The sequence below is a fragment of the Drosophila simulans genome, chromosome 2L, assembly GCF_016746395.2.
Source record: "Drosophila simulans strain w501 chromosome 2L, Prin_Dsim_3.1, whole genome shotgun sequence".
In the NCBI taxonomy this organism is placed as follows: domain Eukaryota; kingdom Metazoa; phylum Arthropoda; class Insecta; order Diptera; family Drosophilidae; genus Drosophila; species Drosophila simulans.
Genome location: NC_052520.2, coordinates 17,823,430 through 17,845,511, shown reverse-complemented (window position 1 = coordinate 17,845,511; position 22,082 = coordinate 17,823,430). Strand labels below are relative to the sequence as shown.

The 22,082-nt window shown below is 41.7% G+C and overlaps 5 protein-coding genes across 5 annotated transcripts; 1 reads left to right on the top strand and 4 right to left on the bottom strand.

Moving 5' to 3' along the window:
- Positions 1-237: 237 nt before the first annotated feature.
- On the bottom strand, positions 238-2,503 carry LOC6732650 (solute carrier family 25 member 46). The gene has a single exon (XM_002079731.4). The coding sequence runs from the start codon at positions 2,379-2,381 to the stop codon at positions 1,029-1,031; it is 1,353 nt and encodes a 450-aa protein (XP_002079767.1). The 5' UTR covers positions 2,382-2,503; the 3' UTR covers positions 238-1,028.
- A 4,315-nt stretch (positions 2,504-6,818) lies between these two features.
- Positions 6,819-8,386, top strand: LOC6732649. The gene is made up of 2 exons (XM_002079730.3): positions 6,819-7,645; positions 7,855-8,386. The coding sequence occupies exons 1-2, from the start codon at positions 6,876-6,878 to the stop codon at positions 8,177-8,179; spliced, it is 1,095 nt and encodes a 364-aa protein (XP_002079766.1). The 5' UTR covers positions 6,819-6,875; the 3' UTR covers positions 8,180-8,386.
- A 3,967-nt stretch (positions 8,387-12,353) lies between these two features.
- Positions 12,354-15,170, bottom strand: LOC6732648 (protein croquemort). Its single transcript, XM_016180321.3, is given in 6 exon segments — positions 12,354-13,129; positions 13,189-13,217; positions 13,220-13,281; positions 13,538-14,086; positions 14,088-14,233; positions 14,507-15,170. Coding segments are annotated over 6 exon segments (1,371 nt in total). The 5' UTR covers positions 14,936-15,170; the 3' UTR covers positions 12,354-12,973.
- Positions 15,171-15,660: 490 nt separating this feature from the next.
- LOC6732647 (protein croquemort) lies at positions 15,661-17,661 on the bottom strand. The gene is made up of 5 exons (XM_002079728.4): positions 17,459-17,661; positions 17,097-17,399; positions 16,207-17,018; positions 16,053-16,143; positions 15,661-15,988 (listed from the first exon to the last, which is right to left on the bottom strand). The coding sequence occupies exons 1-5, from the start codon at positions 17,585-17,587 to the stop codon at positions 15,782-15,784; spliced, it is 1,542 nt and encodes a 513-aa protein (XP_002079764.1). The 5' UTR covers positions 17,588-17,661; the 3' UTR covers positions 15,661-15,781.
- Positions 17,662-18,886: 1,225 nt separating this feature from the next.
- LOC6732646 (phosrestin-2) lies at positions 18,887-21,029 on the bottom strand. The gene is made up of 4 exons (XM_002079727.4): positions 20,802-21,029; positions 19,586-20,393; positions 19,212-19,341; positions 18,887-19,151 (listed from the first exon to the last, which is right to left on the bottom strand). The coding sequence occupies exons 1-4, from the start codon at positions 20,908-20,910 to the stop codon at positions 19,104-19,106; spliced, it is 1,095 nt and encodes a 364-aa protein (XP_002079763.1). The 5' UTR covers positions 20,911-21,029; the 3' UTR covers positions 18,887-19,103.
- Positions 21,030-22,082: the final 1,053 nt, after the last annotated feature.

Here is a 22,082-nt window from a genome sequence, read left to right as displayed (position 1 = left end):
CGATGTTGTTTTTGGGGTGCAGCATGCATCATTGAAATATGTTTTTCGTTTACAGCTGCTGCAGAACACGACGAGGCCGACTGCAAAAATATTTTAGCAGCAGGGGCAACGGCATCATTCTGCGGTCCAACCACGATACCGCAGCAGGCGGCCGAACCGAAACCAAACATTCATAAAAAAAGGCGAAACACCAGAGGCAAAACCTTCATTAATCTTATTCAATGTCCGGCACATACTTTAACCCATTCCGGCCAACGTACATATATGTTGTGTGTTTTTTGGCCGCAGAGGGGTCGCAGTATAAACAATTTGCACATTTTAAGTTGATTTCTTTTGCATCCTTCGACTCACATCCTTGGATCCTGGCAGCAGTCACGCGTTGCATACGTGTGTATTAAGTATACGCCGTGTGGTGTCCTGCGAATTGGCTTTACGGCTTCTGGGGGCACGAAGCAGCAACTTTATGTGCATTACGTGCACACAAACAACACATAAAAACGCAATCCTAGCGATTTCGAGTATCTGCAGCACATCATTGGAAATTGTAATTTTAAATTATCGTGGTAAGTTCCACTGCCCTTCTGAATGTGGGCCAAAAAACAAACAATCGGAGAATTTGTGAAAATCAATTGACCAGGACATATACATAGATAAATAGTAGCTAAAAGCCTCTAAGAGTCAATAGTGCAGTGGCTGCACATAAATTAACAGAGGTGAGTCCTCAATACACCTGCAAAGTATTTTGCCAATATTGACATTCGCATACGACGTGTGGACCAGCTGGCGTGAGCTTAGATTGGCAGGGAAACACTCGCAGGGTAGTTAATGAACCAATGTTAGATTTAATAGACAATGACTACATAATCTTGTTTAGTTGTCGGCTTTGTTTAAATGGTAAATACCAACCACTTTACAAATCGTAAATTTAATTAGCAATCATTTCAAAGTTGTTTCCTAAGTTTCATCGATTAGTTCTCTATAAAACAATATAAGTGAGTATAACAAATTTTAAGATATACAATTAGGTTTTATTCATCTAGTGAATACTTCCCTAGGCTAGTCAGCTCCACATCGATGCTGGAAATGCTTGGGGATTTTGTCATAGAGCTCTTGTTGCAGGAGAGGGAATCGAAATTGTAGGTCTGTACTATGCGGGATGTTGGACGATTCAATACACCAGCAGCAATTTGATCCGCTGTCCACTTGGCCAGTTTTATTATAGCAATCTGTGCGACAAATTGAAGGATCATTGCTCCGAAGCCTTTGTACAGTCCAGCAGCTCCCTCTGAAATAACTGTTACCCTGTAGCAATCGAATAATCCACGATAGTCTGTCAAAACCGGGACAACTGAATAACCAGTATCAAGATTATCGATTATGGTTCGGGTACCCTGCAATTCTAGACGATGCAGTATGGTTTCGAGTGGGAAGAATACGACCTCAGTGGTAAGCATGGCTATAAGTCCGGCATAGGTTTCCGCATTTTGGTGTTCCAGCTTATTGTCGGAGTTATTTTCATACCGATTTTCCAGCATTCTCCTTTGCATCATTCGAGTGGATACGCCATGTATTAAAATGTTGAAGAGATACTTTGTAATGCCAATCGAAATACTCGGACCGATTAATGCCCACATTGGTAGCATTCGAGTATTTTGCGGGGACCTCCATAAGAAAATACGAGCTCCACCTTCCCGAAGGACATCAAGAAGACCTGTTTTGTCGCTGGCAATGCCGCTTTGCACTGTCTTCACCAAGGAAACGGTGTGGAAGGGCAAAACCAAAGCGATGCTTACACATTTCAGAAGGACATGCTGGCCAAATCGCTTTAAGGTCGTTCGACTATCCAATTCCTTGGGCCAACTGCTGAGTTTCGATATTACATCGTCAATGGCGCAGGACATTCCACGAACAAGCAAGCAGCTGCCCATTCCCTTCCATAGGGTCGTTAGTCCTTGGCGTCTGTGCAAGTGGACAATACAGGGCAGCAGGGTAAAAGGATGCAAGTGGTAACACTTGGAGGCATTATAAACCTGACACTGCCAACGCAATACTAGAAACGGATGGCTCAACACATGTTCCGTGAGCAGAGAAACCCAATGAACTCCAACGACAAGATATTTGCGAAGTGATTCATCCTGCTCCTGATTATCTAGATACTTATCCAGCATGCCATGTTCCGAACTAAGATATTGGATTTTGGCAATGGCATCCTGGTCTGCATTTATGTTTTCCACAATTGACTTTTCGCGGCAATCGATGTTGTTTTCCAGGGGATTTCTAGGACTCCAGGATGGGACTAAGTTGCACGTTTGCTCCTCTTTTTCAAGATCCTTATCAATGAGTTCTTTATCCGTGTCGAGTTTGAGGTCCTGACATTCCATTTTATTAGAGATAATGTATTTATGTATATAATATCTTTTGGGTAGAGCTGTTAAACGTGTTAAACATATCTATTGTTATTGTTTAAAATCGAGTGTCTGTAATGACAGATAGTGGTAAGACTTCTACTTCCTTTTTATTAAAATTGTTTCGTAAATAGCCATCTGCAGCAAAATGAATGAATTTGAATGAATTTGAAATGCATGCTCATGTAAATGGAAACACATCGAAGGACCCTAATTCTGTGCGCATCATTTTTCATCTCCTCGCGAGGCATCCGCGTGGAATTTAAAATATTTCCCCCCTTTAAGCAGTGTGTATTGCTTTCAAATCATCCTCAATCTTGTGGCTTGCGGTTGGCTTTTAGTCTGCGGAAATCAAAGGACACATTGTGCGCCGCCTGGCATCAAGTGCATCATGTGGCAAGCAAAGCCGGCAACAATGTCATTGTCTCCACCAGGGGCTAAGGGGTATGGAAATGGAGGGTAAAGATTGTCATGCACATTATGCGGGTGTAGGACTTTGAATGAGGGGTAGGAGCTGGGCTGGCACCCAACTCCAAAGTCACAAAGTCAATTCATTGCCTCTGCAGACGACGCACATAAATAAGCCAGGCCGAGCAAAGTTGGCCCAGAAAAAGGCTTTGACGAATGGGTGGCTGGCAATAGTGGTTTTTGGTGGCACAGTCCGCTAGTTGATTGCGCATTAATTTGTGAGCCAGTCTGTGGAATCCCTTAACCATTGCCTCTAGGTTGTCTGAGTTATTATTTGCTTAAAGTTTCCTCCACCCAGCTGGCAAATGCACAAAAACAGAGACTTCGAGATGCACTGAGAGCGGGAGAAAACTTTGAAAAGTAATAACAATGGCCAACTGACAGAAAGTTTAATACAATGATGATGTTGATGGCTGGAATGCATTAAATTAAATATAAACGAAAAGAAAGCAATTCGAATCAACAACGAGCTTTGTTTTCGACTGCCTTATTTGCATGCAGTTTCTAGTTTGTTTTCCGGCTCTTGTCAACATCATCCGGCAAAACTGATATATATATATATAAATATATATAAGAGTGTTCTTCATTTCGCATTTTCCATTGCGAGAAATCATGATGGCTTCAAATGATCAAAATATTTTGAAATAAAATAAAGGTAAATCTGTAACTTCTCTGTTTTAAATACATTGATTGCCATTCCACAGCACACATGTTTGTTCGGGGCAAGTTCAAGTTCACAAGCCATCGCGCCCCATAAAGTGTGCAACATAAATTACCAAGTCCCGAAATTCCTTCCCAGAACGTATCCTTTCGTTTGTTCGGTGCGCTCTTAATGCGATTGCATTTAAATTTATAGCGCCGCCAACAAAAGTGCTGCATATTCTTGCATATTTTTTCGGCTTTCTCCTCTTTTTGGCACTGCAATCAGAAGTGTTTGAGTGCCGGAAACAACTCGTTTTCCTTGACGGCAGCAGGGAGCAACACGTCGCTGTTTCGCTGCCTATCTGCGCGGTATGTTGATACTGTTGTTGCTGTCGTTGTGTTGCAATTGTTGTTGCCGCTGCAAGTTGCATGCATTTGCACTTGATAAGCAAACACGAAGGAGCGGGCTGGCAAGAAAAATCAACACGGTCCGGGAAATATGCATGTTCTTGTTACCGGTAGATTTCCATTTTAGATGGCAAAGTCGTCGCCGTGGCGTTGTTTATATTTATGATTGGGGCGTGGCCCGCCCTTCTGCCAGGGATGACGAGTTGCCGTGCCATCTGTGCATTATGCAAACCAATCGAATGTCACTTAATTGGCTTTTTATGCGGCATATTTTAGTGATAGACTCGATCAGGCGGTGACACAAAAACTGCAAATGCACTTTGGAGTTGCAAGGACATTGTCATAATATTTGTATGGCACAGCTATTAAACTAAAAAGTCAACAGCAATAAAACTAGGAAGGAACTTACTACTCTGACTCCTTCGTAAAATACAAGCATTCAAATGCATGCGGAAAAATATAAAGCGTCTTGAAAATAGGAGTAAATTTAAGAAAAAAATGCTCTGAGGAGGAAATACTTTTGAAGAAATGGTATTAAATTCATATTTCATACACCCTATTTTTGAACGTACTGTTGACTTGCATTTGATAACCCCTGTTGCTGACTCCTTTCTCCGAATGTGTGTGTTTCCATGACTTTGACGCTCGGCACCTGTAGTTTAATGCCGCATTCGTTCGACTCCAGCCCACTTCTGCAATTTTCTCGTACATCTTGAGCCAGAACAAAACAAGTTGTTGATCACACAAAGCTGGCTTCAGTCGAGAACAGAGCACGGAAAACAGGAGCTGAGCCAAGAGCCTCAGCTCGAACCGAAACTGAACAGGCGTCACATCTTGTTTTTGTGCCGGGGGCTCAAAGGTAACGCAAATGGGCACGACATGCAACCAGGGGGCGGGCAGGGGCGTTCAGGGGCGTGGCTGCGGGTCGAAGGTGGCCAGGACTGCCGCCAACAACTAAAACAAAACATTGACATAAATACGTGAGCGCTGCTGTGGCTGCGGTTACAACAAAAGTTTGTGTTTTTCCTTGGTTTTTTGCTTTTTTTTTGGCTTGTGAAATGCCCTTGGAAAGTAGGTATTACAAATTGCTGATGAAGTCTGCCGGGAATATATGGCTGAGTGGGTATGCAGGATTGGAGCGAAGTTTTTCCGGTGTCCTCGGGTATGGTTATAAAACTTATTTAAGTGTTTTGCGGTGGGTGGGTGAAATGCTCTAGATTTTCGAGAAAACTTTTTCAAAAATGATTCGAACAAACTTTTATTTTATTTTAAATGATTTGTTGTAAGAAAATACTCAAAGTATTTGGTTGCTTACAATAGTAGTTAACGAAATATTGAAAATATAATATATAATTGAGCTTACAAATGCTAACTATGAACTATAAAAACTGTGGCTTATCGAAACAATATATGTTTATTGATAGAAAAATTACAAACATATCATGCCAGCTTGTAAATCTAAATTGCTTAATGTGCCAATTCTTAATTGAAGAGCATACCCTGTTCCTTGAATAACCTTCATAATTTTTCGTCTTTTATATTTTCCATTTTCCTTTCTGCAAACTACGTTAGTTTGCTCACTTTTTCCACCTTGTTTTTGCTTATTAGTACATAGTTTTCATTTTTATGCGACGGCTGCACGAGCTTTTTGTATTTTTATATTTATTTCTTTTGAAGGTTGCTCGCCGCCTGGCTTTGTTTTTTAACTGGGCTTGTACTTGGGCCATAAATTTTTAAAACTTGATCGCTGGTGTGTGCCATGGTTTACATTGTTGATGTTCTTGCCACATTCGCAGGCCTAGAAATGCAGAGCTGAAAACTCGCTGCGAACCATTTTTCCGCTGTTTTATGATATTTTTTGTCGCTGTTGATATGTTAATCGCGCTGTGCATGCAATTTTAGTATTATTTGGCCATTTGTTTAATTTTAACGCCAGCTCGGCAGTATTTTTTGTCACATGATATGCGTTAAACGTAAAATTTAATAGATGTTGCACAAGGCTTTTAATTTTAATTATAAGGCGGGCAGAAAAAATGGTAACCTATGCTGCAAATTATGTATTATGTAAATTGGCAGCAGGGGGCAGCACCACATATGCTCTCCACCATTTTAACACAATCAAAGGTATGCTCATATAAATGCCTCGAATTTTATTGTTTTACGTGCGCTGAGGTCCTTTTCGTTGCGTGCGTGTGGGTGTGAGACCTCATAAGTGTTGTAGGGGGCCATAAACGCCTCTCTACCTTTATCATAAAATGTGCGTAAAACTTCCTTGTGGCATTTATTGATAAAACGTTTGGGCAATGAATTCCTATTTGAAGAGAAGGCTTAAAGCCGAAGAGAACAAATGTTATCTGCCGGAAGGTGAGGGTGCAAACTGGAAGATTGCATGCCTGGCGTGTCTCACCAGCGCAATATTTATTCGATAATTATTACATAGATAGTAAAGGAAAATCCCACTTGGGCCAAATAAATTGGGTTGAGGGAAAAGTCCTAGGAGAGCGATATTTATACGAATTTATAGTATAATTTCGAAATATTCCTTCAATAATGATACACTAAAATTTAAAATAAAGGGAAAACGGGTAACCATTATACGCTGATATTCCAAGACTGAAAATTTTTAAAAACTCAAATAGTTTAATTTATTTAAAATATTTTGGAGACACCTAATACTTAGATGCAGCTCAGTCTTTTCGCACTCAACGCTGAATCAGCGAGGTTGGCTCTGCTTTCGTTTACCAAAAATTTCATAACCACGACATGGAATTTCCAGGGACGCATCGCTGTCCAAATACTTTATCGCCAGCAAACATCTTGTGGGCCTTATCGTCGAGTGTCAATGGCAGTTATCTGCCGATGGATACAATTGCTCTCAGAAACTGATATAAAAGCGCTGTTCAGCGAAAATTTCCCAATCGAAGCGCGTACCCCCCAACGAATTGGACCGAAATGGATTTCCACCTGCTGATGATTGCACTCGTGCTTGCACCAGTCTTTACACCTGTCCACTGCCAGGTGGCCTGCAATGCGAGGAGCGGCCCTGTCCGCCAGAAACGCATCGTTCTCAGCAGCCCGGGAACAGGTGGGCTGGCCGAGTTGGACACTTGCCAGTACCGCGTGGCGCCGTGGAGCGGCCAGGTGTGTCAGGTGCGCGTTGATTTCGAGCGTTTGGAGCTGCCGCAGCCGCAGCTGAATGCCAATTCCGGAGTGCTGGAGTGCGTCGATTTTCTGCAGATACAGCATTTCCGGCTGTGCGGTCGCAACAGTGGTCAGCACTTGTATATACCCATTCGCCGGGGTCAGGAGCTGCAGCTTCTGTTCCGACTGGCCACGTCCCTCGGCAGGCAGTCCACCTGGCAGTTGACTCTCACCCAACTGGAGTGTCCCAGGGACTCCGTCAGAGCTGTAAGTACAAGGCAACCCGAGGTGCAAACACCCACTGTTCGACCGATTATGCCCTTTTTGGGCAACTTCCTGCCACGGACCATCTTCGGCGTACAATCTGGAATCGGCTCGGGTTCCGGTCCCGCTGCCCAGCTTATCCAAACTCTCACATCGCCTTCAAGTGCGGATCTGGAGATGCTGGCTCCTCTCGGTTGTGATCAGTACTACAGGACCACCACTGGCGGCATAGTGAGCTTCAATTTTGCGGGTGGCGTCTATATGCCCAACATGAAGTACTCGATTTGTGTCAAGGGAGCGGCAGACAACGAGATAAGGTGAGTGAGTCAGGCCACTCCAGATATATTTCACGCGTATTCTAGTCAACATTAATAATTGTCAATCATTGCTTCTTCTTTTACTTCTTTTTTTGTACATTACAAATGAATAATGTTTTACCTTTGGTTACTAGTTAGGACACATAAATTTCGTATTAACTATAAAAACATAATAACAATTAAATATTTCTTGGCTTTCCCCAAAACAGCTACAAGATCACGCACTTTGAGCTCTCGAAGGCGAACTCCGAGCAGCCAGGACCTGCCTATGACACCGATTGCCGCAGTACCGTGCTGACACCGTTGCGCGTATCTGACTATGTGAGCATACCCGATGCATACATGGTCGGCAGGCCAGAGCTGCAGGCCACTTACTACTGTGGCAATGGATTGGCTGGCCAGGAGCTCGTGGCCCGGCCGCCTTTTGTCCTGCGATTCGCCAGTGATTCGCAGTCCAGTGGATCTGAAACGGGCTTCCAACTGACCTACACGGTCCGGCGGTCACAGGATTCCCTGGTGTCCACAGATCTGTAAATTGGCATAAATAAAGCCGGCAGTCTTAACTAAATCAACGCACACAAGTCAACTGGAATTGACATTATTAAATGCAGCAGTGATACTGGCACTGTGAACCAGGACATTCCATGGCCACGGATTTGCCTTAATTAAATGCCCGGCTCCGGCATTAAGTCACATGTATCTATATATGCAAATAAATTATGGAAAGCCCAGTGGCATAAATGGCATGTGGTTGACAATAATGGCAAAATGCGTACGGGAAACAGGTTCATCGGAATGCGGATAGAATTTCATAGTTGATTATTTTGATGTATGCTTAACAATGAGAAGCTGGAGCAATTTATTGTGCTGCTATTGCGTAGGAGAAAATAATGCGGAATGGATATTGTCTTGGCGCAGGGCTCGAATTGCATGAATGTGAGCAGATATTTAATTGAGAAATTTAATGGGTGTGTCATTTGACGAATTTCCGATATGTTGCATATCACTTTACAGTTTCGACAGTCTCAATTTAAATGGAATTTAAATGGAATGCCACTGCTTAGATTGAGACTTAAAAAATAATTTTATTAATAAGGAATACTTATAGCATAGGTACTGCTCAAAAACATATCGAGTACACCTATTCGAAAACTAAGGTTTACTTTCCCAAAATCCTTCGAAATATTTTGGAATCTTCCGTGATATTTTTAAATAAAATAACTCCGACAGCCACGCGCATATTTGCATTTATAATTGCAAACTGGTGTAACTTGCTTGGATATTCCGGTGCAGGGACATCCATTCGCCATCCCCTCAAACTTTTCACATGCGCCGGCAGGAGCGGATGCAAAAGCTTTTCGGGGGAATGGGAGCCGGAACGCAGTGACATTTTGATGCCGACACAGCTGCCACAATTGCCAGGCCATGTATTTTTAATGAAAATTTAACAAAATTTCTGCGGTTTAAGTGCGAAAATTGTCGAAAGCGCGCAGAGCAGGTGGCTGATCGATACGCATATACACATATTCGGCGGAAACGAACGCGGAAGTGCGAATTTTTGCGATTCAGTTGATGGAACACATATGCAAGCTGCTGCAAAATGTTGAGCAAATAGGCCTTAGGCCATACGGATATGAAAAGGGATAAATTCAGCATTAAAGGGGACATTGTTAAGTGTCTGGTAAACAGAATGAAATTGCATTTGCATCGATGACCAGAACACTGGGGAAATTGCCTTTCAAATATGCATAGTCATATGCTCCGACACGATGCCAAACAATGTGAGCCAGCTCTTTTGGTCTGACATCGACATCGACATCGCCTTCGACTGCTTTCCCTCTCGAATTTATGTAGTCTCCTTTTGCTCTGGAAAACACTTTTGCTCGCTTAACGTTTCTATCCTGGGGCAAATTGTTTTTACCCGACCAGTCGACAAAAGATGCTCCAGCATCTTGGACCATCTTCCTTTGGGCCACCTTTCGCCTATGGCTTTCTGCCAGCTAAAAAGAGGACTTTAAGCCTGGCCATAACCCAAACTGAAAAGCCAGCTGGGGAATGGAGCTTGCATTTCATATGGCACTCGGGCTTAATGGTCACTTCATAAATGCAGGCAATTTGGGAGCTCGGCATACACTGCGTATGCGTAATGCAACTCTGCAGCTGCTAAATGCCATGATTGTTGGCCTGGCGCAGTTTTAATTGCGGAATTTTTGGAAGGCAGTGCGATAACTGCGATATTTCATTATAAATTGGCTTCTAGCTAAGTAGCCGCATATTTGATTACATGCTGTTTTTTTCAATTAACACGCATCTGCTATCAGTTTACAAACTTTATATTAATTTTAAAACTATACTAGCTGGTTTTTATTTCACGTTCGGAAATGTTGGCCAACAGAAAACTATAAACATAAATTGTTTGGTTGCCAATCTAGCCATAGTCCATTTTGGGAACACGGTGGGGGAGTAAAATTCCGGAATGTTTTTTAGATTGAATTTTTAAATTTTTTCCCTCAACACACATTGGGCGATTTTTTCTCTGTTGTTTTGGTGTTAGCCCGAAATGGTCTATGTTTATTTAAGCATTTTCTCACTGCAGATTTCCCCTCTGATGCTGTCAACTTTGTAACATCTGACCCAACGCCAAAGGCCCAATGCAATTTACGCTGCTAACAAAACATAAAACAAGAACCCGTATTCATAGCACATTGCATAGAAAATTGAAACAAACATTTCCAAAAATAAAAACTCCAGATGCGGTTTCAACATTGTAGTTACAATGTCACAAATTATTAATTGCTAACGGATTTATTTATTGGTGGGCTGGCAGCTAAATTTAACATACATTTTTCACTATGCTTTCATAAACTACTTTGAGCTTTGTCCAAGCTCTATGAAAGTGTAGAAATATTTTATGCAGGTATTTCTATAGCAATGAGCTGTAAATATTTGATATAACTGTGTACTGATTACTCAAAAAACACTAAAATGCTTCAATCATTATTTTAATGTCTGCCTTATCGCGGCTCAAAACACAGACATTTTCACAAACTTAAATGCCAATTAAGTAACATTAAATTGTGCGAAAAATGAATCGCCACAGAACACGTCCTTGAGCCGAGAGAGACTGTCAACAATGACAAAGGAAAAAATTAAGCAGCTAAACAGGGTTTTATGGACGGTCGGCAGAAATAAACAAACAAGTCGGGGCCAATGCAACCTCCGGAAAATCTGTAAGCCACGGCAACATGACACTGGCCAGCTCACACCCAAAAACACACTTGGACTTGTCCCTTATACAAAGGACCAGGCCCGAGCCCAAGCCAAAGCCAAAGCCAAAGCCAGAGCCAACAACATAATCTACGGGTTGTCAGCAGCCCAAAAGACCATAAAGGCAAGGCAAACGAGCTGAAGGTCGTCGGACGGGAGGGGCACAAACAGCCCACCCAAAGTGGGTGGAACGGGAGCAGCAAACAAATTAGTATGCAAGTCAGGCAGCCGATTAGGACACCGAAGTTTTCGCGACATAAACGGACGGCAGGCCACAATGGCAACATCCCATCCCATCACATGCCCTTTATGCCTTTCAAGCTCTTTTTTCTTGGTTTTTCGGATTTAGCCAAAATAATGAAGTCGGTCACTGACGCGATCTGTTGCTTGTTATGCCTAGAGAAAAAACCGCAGGAGTATTAAAAATGTTATGGCAAACACAGGTGAGTCAAGTGTTTTGATTTCTTGATACCCAAGTCGCTGCACAACTATTTTATTAAATGTTTGTTTATTAGAAATAAAATTACTTTTTGTGTTATTTTATCTTAAAAGTATAAATACATATTTTATTATTGCTGTTAGCAATCAGAACATGACGCTCCTCGAGAATATAACTCCGAAAGAACATTTATAACTGGGTATCATACACATTAAAAAAGTATTAAAATGTCAGCTAGTCTGCGCACCTTGACAACCAATTTCCAAAATTAAATGTTCTTGTTGCTGGTCACCATTTTCTTCAGCTGACAGACTGCCTCTTTTTATGTTATTTTGGGTCCTCTGTCGCTCTTGGGCGTTGCTTAAATATTTCATTAAAAATTCCACGCACAATTGCACATTGCTGTGGTTTCTTGACCAAGCCTAGATCAACCTAAGTGGAATAAGTCCAAATTCAACCTTCAAAATGACAGTGGCCAGAGAATTTTACTGAATTTAAACAGAATTACTACCACAAAATGGCTACTGTAAAGCGTTCAATGTCAAAAGAAAATGTGTCTTACGAAGAATCTAGCTTTATTGGGAGGAAGTTTCACATTTGCGTAAATAAACAATAAATTTCACAGGCTCACATGTAAATCAAACTAAAAATAGATAATCTAATAAAATGGTACATGTTGAAGCCGAGCAGAAAAATGATAAGCTACATTTGTTGTAAAGTAAATTTTAATAAAAATGCTGTGCAATCCTTTCATTTAACCTCTGTCAATTTGTCAACACATTTTCAAATTAAAATGTGCAAGAATTCGAGAATGTTTTATTACTATGAAGTAAATATCTTGTGCGAGCATGGTTTTCGTTTAAAAGGAAATTCTCACGTGTGCGCAATAGCAAAATAACTTCATAAATTGTAAGGATAATTCGCTGAAATGATTTAAAGTAATTTTATTAATATGATAAGATATAGGAATTAAACACTTAAGATTCTTTTCAATTACTTGCATTGGTTTTTATTTTACAAATAAAACATTCTTATTAAAGTACGTACTTTATTAGCCCAGTTTTCTTGGCCCAACAGAGATTTTGCTAAAGTTATGGCCGACACATACTGGCAGTCATATAATTTTCATATTTTCATACATTGTTTAACTTGTTCCTTCGCCCTTTTCGTGGGCCACAAACAATGTGTGTGCAAAACGTAAGTTTGCGTGCTTGGTGCATATAAATTAGTCGCTTATAATATTCTTTTGGCATTTTTCAAATTTCCAGTTCGGTATTTGCCGGCTCTGCCTGGTGAAAGAGTTCGTACGCCATAAAGTATGCAGCTTACGTGCTCAAGGATTTCTCCCTTCCCGCCTTCTTTGCATAGCATGAACGAACAGCAAAAAACAATTATTAACATATTAATAAATTTTAGCATATTTGAAAGGCCATAATTTAGTGTAATTCTAGATGCCTGCAGCTGGGCAACACCTGAGGGAAATTGGATAATCCAGCCAAGCACGTAATTTGCATTTTTTATGGCCGGGCCTTAAAGAGCCCTGACTGATTATGGCCTTAAACAATGCCCGAATATTCCCAGTGATTAGCGAGATTATGGCTTTGTTAGCCTTAACAGTCTTATCAATTTTGAGTGCATTGCAATTGCTTGTCGCGCCTTTGTTCGTTGTGCCATTTGTGTTTTTTTGTGACGAATATTCCAGTTACGACTATTGTTATTCCCAAAAGAACTAAGCCAATTCCTGTATACATTCCTATAATCGCAGCATTTAGGGCCAGCTATTAAATAAGGTATTACATTTTGTTATTCATATGTAGATAATTTTCGCTCATCCTACCTTCAATAGTTTTGTGAGCCCTTCGTCTATTCCGCATGCAATCTCATTGTAAATAGGGGTGCATAATGATCATAGGCCACGTTCTTGAACAAGCTAGATAAAAAGGAAATTAAGTTTTGATAATAGATCTTTAAGCTTAATTACTTGACTTTACATAGATATTAATGTAATTTTTGTATTTAAGCTGATACTATGTTAATAGTGACAAACAAACACAGATACAAGAAGAACGATTTTATGTAAAGTGAACTGATTTGTAATGCCTTTTTTAGTGAAATTGTCTCTGTTAATCGAACTATTCTTGAACAAATGGTTTTGGAGACTTGGCAGCGTCAAATAAAAAACTCACTCAATGGCCTCGTCGCGCACCACTTTCGTGCTAATCATGAGCTGCCCCCTTAGGCTCAATGGAATGCCGAGAGTAGGCTCCATTATCACATACATGCCGTGCTCGGACTCCTCGGGCTGCAGGCCGGTGGTGTTCTCCCTGTACATTTGATCTGTGAGGAAGAAGTGCGGATGCGACATGTAGAACGGGCCATTGAAGGCGGGAGGACCGTAATCCAGGACTCCGTTGCGCGGACACTCGCGGTTCTTGAGGCAAAAGCACTCAGTGTCCGGTGACAACTGGCCATTGTCGAGGGTTAGATTGGTGGACTCGTACCGCCAGACATCAATGCCATCGATGGTGAGGTTTTCCTTGGGAAACAAGTTCAAGTACCGCGCTGCATCTGGTAGGAATATGGAGGTGGGCTGATCCCACGTCCTGTACGGCGACCAGAGTTCCCCCGTGCTGCCATTGACTTTGCCGCATTCGCCAGGATAAAAGCCGGTGGTGTTCTCTCCATTCCACAGGAGCAGATCTCCCAACTGGCTGAGATCCCCACGGCCGAGATGGCTGATGGCTGAGATGGTCATAATAGCCGTCAAAGAGCCACTGGCCAGCTGTGTGGGTCATGTGCGTGGCGCCGCCCTCGCGATTAAGGGCAAAGTTCATGACCTTGCGCAGGATGCGGCGCATTCGGCGCGAGTACGAAGCAGCTGTCTAAAGCGGATAGCGGGATTAGCGGGGATGATTACTGGATGTGGCGACAGATATTCGGCACTCTTAATGTAAGTTCGAATAAATCAGCAGAACGCTCTTCAAGAGAACAGCTACATTTCATTAAAAAAGGGGATGCCTTTTGTATAACAAAACATAATTCTTTGACTCCAACTATTCACTTTAACAATTGAGTTTATTTTGGGGAATGTCATATTTTAGAATCCTATTTTCTGCGGTCAAATAGCATAGCACTCAACCTTGAATCAGACTTACCAAAGTTGGGAAGTGTGGGGCTATAACTACATCCTCAAGCGATCCATTTGACTTTTCCGGTAGAAAATGCCAGGTGCGCTTGCCGAAGTAGGTCACCTGGGGCTGATTCCATTCCAAATCTTCCTTAACCTTAAAGTCACTGAAAGTGTAAGGCCCCAGCTGCTCAAAGTGCGGCTTAACGCCCTCGGTGTTCAAATCCCCAGGATTAGTCCAGTTGAAGAGGAAAACTGTGCTATATACCGGCGTGGGCGTAGTCACCCAGCGATTGTAGATAAAGGAGTTGGGGGCCAGGGGCAAAAGACTACGAATCCATTGCCGAGACACGGCTGGCCAGGCAGAGGCCAGAAAAATTCCAATGGCCAGGATCAGGCCTCCCATGGAGAAAACCCAGATCTTTTGCTGGCGCACACTGCAGCAACCACAACACATCGCCTCCGATCGATTTCGATACTGGTACGTCAAGCAATTTAAACGGGGTTATTTATAAGCGAGCCCACTGGTTGGGATACATTGATGTTCAATAATGGGAATGCACGATTAGATTTCAAGAGCAAATTAACCGGTGATTCTTCTATTATTAAATTTATTTTGAATTCTCCACTTGGAACGCTTCTGATAGGCTAATCTCCGAAAGCTTTTCACAATACTACTTTTCAAGAGGCTTGTTTTACGGCCTCTGTTAAATGTTCTACGAACTTTTGTGATTATATTTCGTTTCACTCATTAGGTAACTCATTAGATGCACTGTACGAAAGAATGTACAACTGACTTACGAAATCGTTTTAAATAGGAATCACTTTAACTATTATACAAATTTATTGAATTTTCTAAATCTAAATCTTAATGAGTTTATTTAATTTTATTTCTATTTTGTGTATTTGATTTTATGTATATTAATTGTAAGCTAATCATTTAAAAAACATACAGATGATGTTTTAATTATAATTTTAAAAACAATTAAAAAATGTTTAAAAATAAACTTTTATTTAAAGAGTTTATTTAATTTTGTGTACAAGCTGCTATAAATTCATCCACGCAATAATTTAAAGAAATAGAACAAAAAAAAAATGAACATAGAAAAATATAAACTTTAACTACATTAATTGGTGTAAAATGAAGACAACATTTAAAGTTTTTAAAATTTTATTAATTTTTTATTTGTTAAGATGTACTTTATTTTAAAGCTAGAACAAAAAATGTTTAGAGTTATTTATCACATATGTTTTTTGAATCACATTCATGTGCTGCTCATAAATAAAAAATATTACTACAAAATTAAAAGTTTCGTTCGACCACATGGGCCGGAACTTCCGGTTCATATGGAGTTTCCTCGTTATCCTTGAGAGCCAATTTGTCCGACTCGGCCTGGCCATACCACTTCCTCTTAATGGTAAGTAAGGTGCCAACTGCTATAAGAATGCAGCCCAGGCACAGGAATCCCACTCCAGTATATCTTCCTATAGCGGGTAGATTAAGTACCAACTAAAAAGCAACATGCATTATTTAAAATAGAAATGATAGTAGTTCAACAAGCTCTAAAACATACCCTAAGTTCTGAGGCGAGGGCTTCGTCGATTTCCGCTCGACTAGCAGTGGTAAAAAGTGGAGCATAGAAGCTGGGAAGGCCCTTCAGTATGCTAAGGGAAAATGGGTTTATCAAGTCATAAATATGGTATGCAACAATTGTTGTAAATAATTACTCTATAACGTTGTCTGGCTCTATGTACAAGGTAATCATCACATTGGCATTGACCTTCAACGGAACTCCCATCTTGCGCTCCATGATAATGTAAAAGTTATTTTGATCGTAATTGGGATTGTAGCCGTTAATCGTGCTGCCATAACTGTCGTCCGCGTACATAAAGTGATCCGCAGAAAGGTACATGGGAACTCCATCGGCACATGGTCCTAGGTCAGTGGCTCCGGTTGCAGGACAATTATCTGGTTGGCGCTCCAAAGGACACCAGCACTTCGCGTTACCATTGATCTGTCCATTGTCGAAGGTGTTCGGCGTTATTTCGTACTTCCAACCCGTGATGCCCTGGATCGTTTCGCTCTGTCCGGTGAACTCAAGATTTATGATACGACAAGTGTCCGGAATGAAGATGGTCAAAGCCTTCTCCTTGGGCTCATCGGGCACAAAAAGATCCGTGGTGCTGCCATTGAGACGTCCACATTCTCCGTCGTACCAGCCCGTGTGATTCTGGCCCTTCCAATACTTAATTTCACCCATCTCCTTGATGTCACCCACTCCGGTGTGTACAGTGAAGGGACCCTCGAAGTCCTTCGATCCGTTACGGTTGAGGAACCAGGCAAAGTGATCCGACTCGATTTTTGGGACCAATGGATTATTCAGGGACATGGCGTAATGCAAAAATTCGTCGTAGAAACTGTCGAACAGCCATTCAGCTGCCGTGTGGGTCACAAAGAGATGTCCACCGTTCGCATTAAGGGCCTCGTTGAACATGAATTTCAGGAAGACGTTGCTATTCCGCATTTGGTTTGAAGCAGCCTGCAAAAGGTAAAAAAGAAAATCTCCTTTTAGACCGTACATACCCAAATTGTTGTTTAACAGCTGCTTATTGCTTACCAATGAAGGTAAATGTGGGGCCGTAATTAAATCCGTTTGCTTGCCGCCAGAGAGCTCCTCTTCCCAGAACCAAGTTCTCCTGGGGTTAAAGGTCACTGTGCCATTGTCGTGCCACTCAAGATCCATCTTCTTCCTCTCCTCCCGATAAACATAGGGTCCTAGTTGCGCGAAAGTAGGTTTTACTCCATTAGCCTGCACATCTGCCGCATTTGTCCAGTTCCAAAGATACATGTAGACATACACCGGAATGGGCAGCTCCTCCCACTTTTCAAAAGTCTTTGAATTGGGTGTCAACGGCAAGGCCTTTTTAATAAATCGGTTAGTGCTCCTCATTAATTTTATTTTTATACACCGCCTCTCACCTTCATAATCTCCGAGTCTATAAAGCCGGGCCAGCATATAATGGCCAGGAGTCCGGAGACAGCGAAAAAGGTTCCCAGGCCGAAGACCCAGACCTTTTGTTGGGTCACCCCACAGCAGCTGCAGCACATATTGAGACGAAACAAAGGCTTCCGAGCGACTGCGTAGTGGAAAAATATCGCTCGAGTTTTTATTCATGCACCGCTTAGTAGATTATCCACTAGTAAATAAAGCAGCGGCTAATCAGCATGTCTATTGTAGTAATTAGCTCAGTTCGGTTTGCTCAATTGATACGGTGGGGTGATTGTGAACTAAGTGTGTGTTTAAAGTACCGAAAATCCTGATAAATGCAAAAGACTGCACTTAGTTTATTGTGGGTGCTGGCTAATCAGCCAGACTAGCAGTAGTAGCTACTTCATGCGGCCACATACCAAGTACCAGTTGGTAACTAAATCAGATGTAGAGATACATGGTACAAGGCAGTATGGGGTATTAGTGATCGACTATCCGAATTTCAAAGGGGACATAAATCAGGTTTAAATTGATTAAGTACATTTTTATTTTAGGAATTAAGTTTCGATTATCAATTTTTAAGTATTTAATGGCATTGCAGAGTGCTTCCTAATTCGCATTATAAATTAACTTGAAGCTAGTTGATTAAACTATTAATGCGGTCAACTATTTTTGCCTTGAGTCTAGCCCGTCTTATCGGTTATATAGCACGTATGCTTAAATTAGTATTTGCAATGCAATTTTTATTGTCAACCACTATAAAAGATCACTTCCAAAGACGGCAATCTAATCTGCCTTAATGAAATTCGATTAATCCCAAAACCATTTTGACTAATCACCCACCTGCTCTGCCGAAATGTTGGCAGTGTGATTAGCAACTCTTTAAGCAGTATTTTAACGCTGACTATTGGAAAATAATAAAAGCGAGAGGCGTTATCGTAAATATTAGCTGCTAATTGAAAGTGGGACAAACCATTTGACTGCAAACATTCCCAAATTAAATGGCTGCGGCTGAAGTGTGTTCGCTTAAATTTTACGCTTTCAAAGTCCACCCTGAAGCTCACCATACTATATCAAATTGTCCATTTTCCTTACTCGAATTCAGTTCAGTAAACTTCCTCCAGCATAGTTGGCAAGTATTAATTAGGCAGCTCCTCGGCTTCTCAGAGTAGCAATAATTGGAATTACTAAGCCACAAAAGCAAGACCCACTATTAGTAATTGAATAGATTGCACTGGCTTCTGTTGATTTCCCCATTGCACTTCAATGTACATAATCAGCAGACATTGCAAGATATCAAATACTAGGAAATGCCTTGGTAAGCACATTATTAAATATTTAGTGTGCATTCCATTCAAACTTTCAATGCTGTAGCCTTTTCAAATACGCCGTGCTAAATTCAATACAATACTCAAAAATACATACATAAACTCTGTTCATATTTAATTGTTAGTTGAGTTATAAATATAATACACATACACACATATATGGATATTGGATTTGCTATATAGGAAAAGTACGACGACTGCAGTTCAGAACATTTCAGCAACATCAGCATTATTTAGGATCTACAAAAATCGGTTTGACCTGTAGAAATACGCCATTTTTTTCGTTGGTTGAGGTAGCCCTTTCAGTTTAGGCCTCAATGGAGCCCTCGGCTTCCAGTTGGGCCTTGCGACTTGGCTGCAAATAATTGATTGCCTTTCAATAACTTTTCAAATATTTGGTCAGACCTTTTATTACCTTCGGGTGCATCAGAATAAATGGCAGCTCAGCGCAGAGCTCGCCGCCCAGGGCGCCCAAGAAAAGCTTGACCTTCACAGCATATGAAACAATTATGCCAAAAGCATCCCTCGCATCCTGACTGGCAATACTGAAATATAATTATAAAAATTAATTTTTCACTTATAAGTATGTGTTTTATGCAATTTTGTAAATTCATTTAGCTAAAGAATTGTTAGTCACCGGGAAAATCAAATTTTTAAAAAGATGCCTAACTTTAAAATTTGATTGAGATCGCTATATAATTTACATATGATTTTAAGTTGATACTTAATGGAAGATAATATTAGTGTTTCATCAGCTTAGCTATAATACTTTTATTATACTATACTCACAGTGTGGTCGAGGCCAGAGCCGTGTCCTTGCGCTTAATATCACCCTCAACGGCGATGCCCGCGCGGTCGCAATTGGCCACCAGAGTGGGCACCAGGTACATGACCTTCTGCAGGCTGGATCCCGGGTTCAGGGGACATCCCTCGCTCGTCTCCATGAAGGCGATCGTGTTGCGGAACTGACCGTTCTGGAACAGGACCACATCAACGCCCTGCTGCACCATGGCCTTGATCTTCTTGACCACCTTGTTGGAGTTGTTGCGCACGCAGATGTTCACCGAGATCTTCTCGCCGTGATGGTACAGCTGCTTGTCGAGGGTGACCTCCAGTTCGAGCTCCCCGGGCGACAGAAGGAAGTCCTTGCGAACGACGGTGCAGGGCTGGATGCCCTGTTTGGTGGGTGCGTACTGCACCTTACGGATGCCCAGGTTGATGGTGCTCCTGCGATGCGATCGATCGCAGTCGCTGTCCCCGGTGAAGATCTTTACGAAGTACTGGACTCCGCAGGGCTGGCTCTCATCACTGGCCTTCTGCTGGAGAACCACCGAGGCCGGCGAGCTTGGTGGCATCTGCATCACGAAGGGATAGGCATTGGAGCCGAGCTTCTTCAGCAGACGCTCCTGCATCTTGGTCAGCTGGATGTCCTGCTTCTGGGGCGGGCACACCTGCTGCGAGACCAGGGTCAGTTCCTTCTGGAACCGCAGACCGATCATCTCGTCGTCCTCGCGTCCATACCGGAAATTGCAGACCAACTGCACGAAGATCTTGCGGTTCTGGCGCACGTACTCATCGTCCAGCACAACGATTCCATCTGCAAGAGGACGCTAATTAATTGGAGATTATTGTTCCCCAGCACCCAGCCTCTTGGTTTGCTTGCTCCCGTAACCGATAAACCTGGTTAGCTGCTAGTGCAGCCGACTTAACTTAAGTCCCTGGGCTATTGAATTCAGATGCAATGTTGCATAAATGGCAGCTGAATTCAATATCCCAGGGTAACTCCCTGAGTTTATTTTTGCTGGTCGGGACATGCCGATTCGAAGTGGAGTTTTTATAATTTCGTTTTGATTTGATATCACTTTTTAGGGAAGGTATTTAAAATTCCAATGTAACAAGTTTGAACTAAAGTTGCACTGAAGTTTTTTCCAATTTAATATGTGTACCAATGGACTTCCTCATTCGTAAATCCCATTGCACAAGGGCTTCGGTCTGTGACACCTACCAATGGGCTCCACCTGAGTCACGGAATCCACAAAATCACGCCTGTTCATGTAGAGCGTGATCATGTTGTTCGGGGAACACTTCTTGAACACCTTGAAATTGACCACCATTTTGAAGCTGTTTATCAAAAGCTCTGCGGAAATAGTTTAAACTTCAGATGAGACTTTAACGTTTCGCGCTCGTTCTCGATGGGATACGCCGCGTTGCGTGGTCCACTAGGCTATTAATTAGCGCTCTTTGGCAATCCGGCATTTATACCTGGCATTGTGGCACCTGTCGCCCCTCTAAATTCAATTAGCCGCACAGCAGAAATTCAGCAATTGCACGGCGGTAAACTACTACGGCTTCGGCAACCTTGCTGTGCGCAGTGTCTTTGATATTGACATTGCAGCACGACATCGACATCGATGGCTCAAACATTAAATAACGCGCGAGCAACACGGCGTATTAGCAATGCAGGGCAGGCGAATGTACAGAAATAGCTCGAGAAATCGATTTAGTATGCGTATTTTGGTTTGTTGTTTTCCGCCTAGGATGACGTATTTAAGCACAAACATTACGTGGTGGGTTTTGTTCTTTTCCATTTACGTAATTGTTGTTAATTTAATTGAGCCATATACACTCCTCGGCTAAGTACTGATAAGTGGCTCTTTATTATGACATTTATAATAGCTGTATGCTGACTAGACAACGACGAGTTATAAAAACGAGGTACTTAATATATTACAAGTAAACCCCTATTCAGTAATTATACATTTTAAGCCATTATTTCCTTCAGGATGTTTTAAATAAATGGTGAAGGAGCCCATTATAAACTAGGTGTAACCTTTAAATTATATTAAAATATTAATATAGTACGCTGTATCGTAAGCATTTAAATCAATTTTTCTCCAACGAATCCAGACGATATGTGTATATAATGACACATAAGCACTTAAACTTCCCCAGTAACTGTCAGTCGAAGGACCTGTACATTCAATTATGTAAAAATATTCTATGCAAAGCTGCTGGCCCTCTCACCACTTGCCATTTCCATTTTGTGCTATGAAATCACATTAGCATAAAGTAGGCTACTTAACAAAGTCAATGAACGTAATAATTATACTCCTGACATTAAAAATATGAACAAAGTTGTGTGAAATATATTGTTCTTTATTGTGTGGTTGGGGACCGGACAGTGGGGAAAGTGGGGCGGAGTTTTCCACCAACTACATCCCTCCCCTTTTCGTGTGTGAAAATGTGGAAAGTGCCGGCGGACAGTCGCCAAGGGTCCAACAAAACC

What these genes read in the sequence shown, in the direction of transcription:
- LOC6732647 (XM_002079728.4), bottom strand. Translation starts at nt 17,587, where the DNA reads ATGTGCTGCAGCTGCTGTGGGGTGACCCAACAAAAGGTCTGGGTCTTC. An exon ending in CCCCACATTTACCTTCATTG is followed by an intron (nt 17,019 to 17,096) that starts GTAAGCAATAAG and finishes TACCTTTTGCAG; the next exon opens with GCTGCTTCAAACCAAATGCG. An exon ending in GAGCCAGACAACGTTATAGA is followed by an intron (nt 16,144 to 16,206) that starts GTAATTATTTAC and finishes ATTTTCCCTTAG; the next exon opens with CATACTGAAGGGCCTTCCCA.
- LOC6732649 (XM_002079730.3), top strand. Translation starts at nt 6,876, where the DNA reads ATGGATTTCCACCTGCTGATGATTGCACTCGTGCTTGCACCAGTCTTT. An exon ending in GCGGCAGACAACGAGATAAG is followed by an intron (nt 7,646 to 7,854) that starts GTGAGTGAGTCA and finishes TCCCCAAAACAG; the next exon opens with CTACAAGATCACGCACTTTG.
- LOC6732650 (XM_002079731.4), bottom strand. Translation starts at nt 2,381, where the DNA reads ATGGAATGTCAGGACCTCAAACTCGACACGGATAAAGAACTCATTGAT.
- LOC6732646 (XM_002079727.4), bottom strand. Translation starts at nt 20,910, where the DNA reads ATGGTGGTCAATTTCAAGGTGTTCAAGAAGTGTTCCCCGAACAACATG. An exon ending in GACTCAGGTGGAGCCCATTG is followed by an intron (nt 20,394 to 20,801) that starts GTAGGTGTCACA and finishes GTCCTCTTGCAG; the next exon opens with ATGGAATCGTTGTGCTGGAC. An exon ending in GCTCTGGCCTCGACCACACT is followed by an intron (nt 19,342 to 19,585) that starts GTGAGTATAGTA and finishes ATTATATTTCAG; the next exon opens with TATTGCCAGTCAGGATGCGA.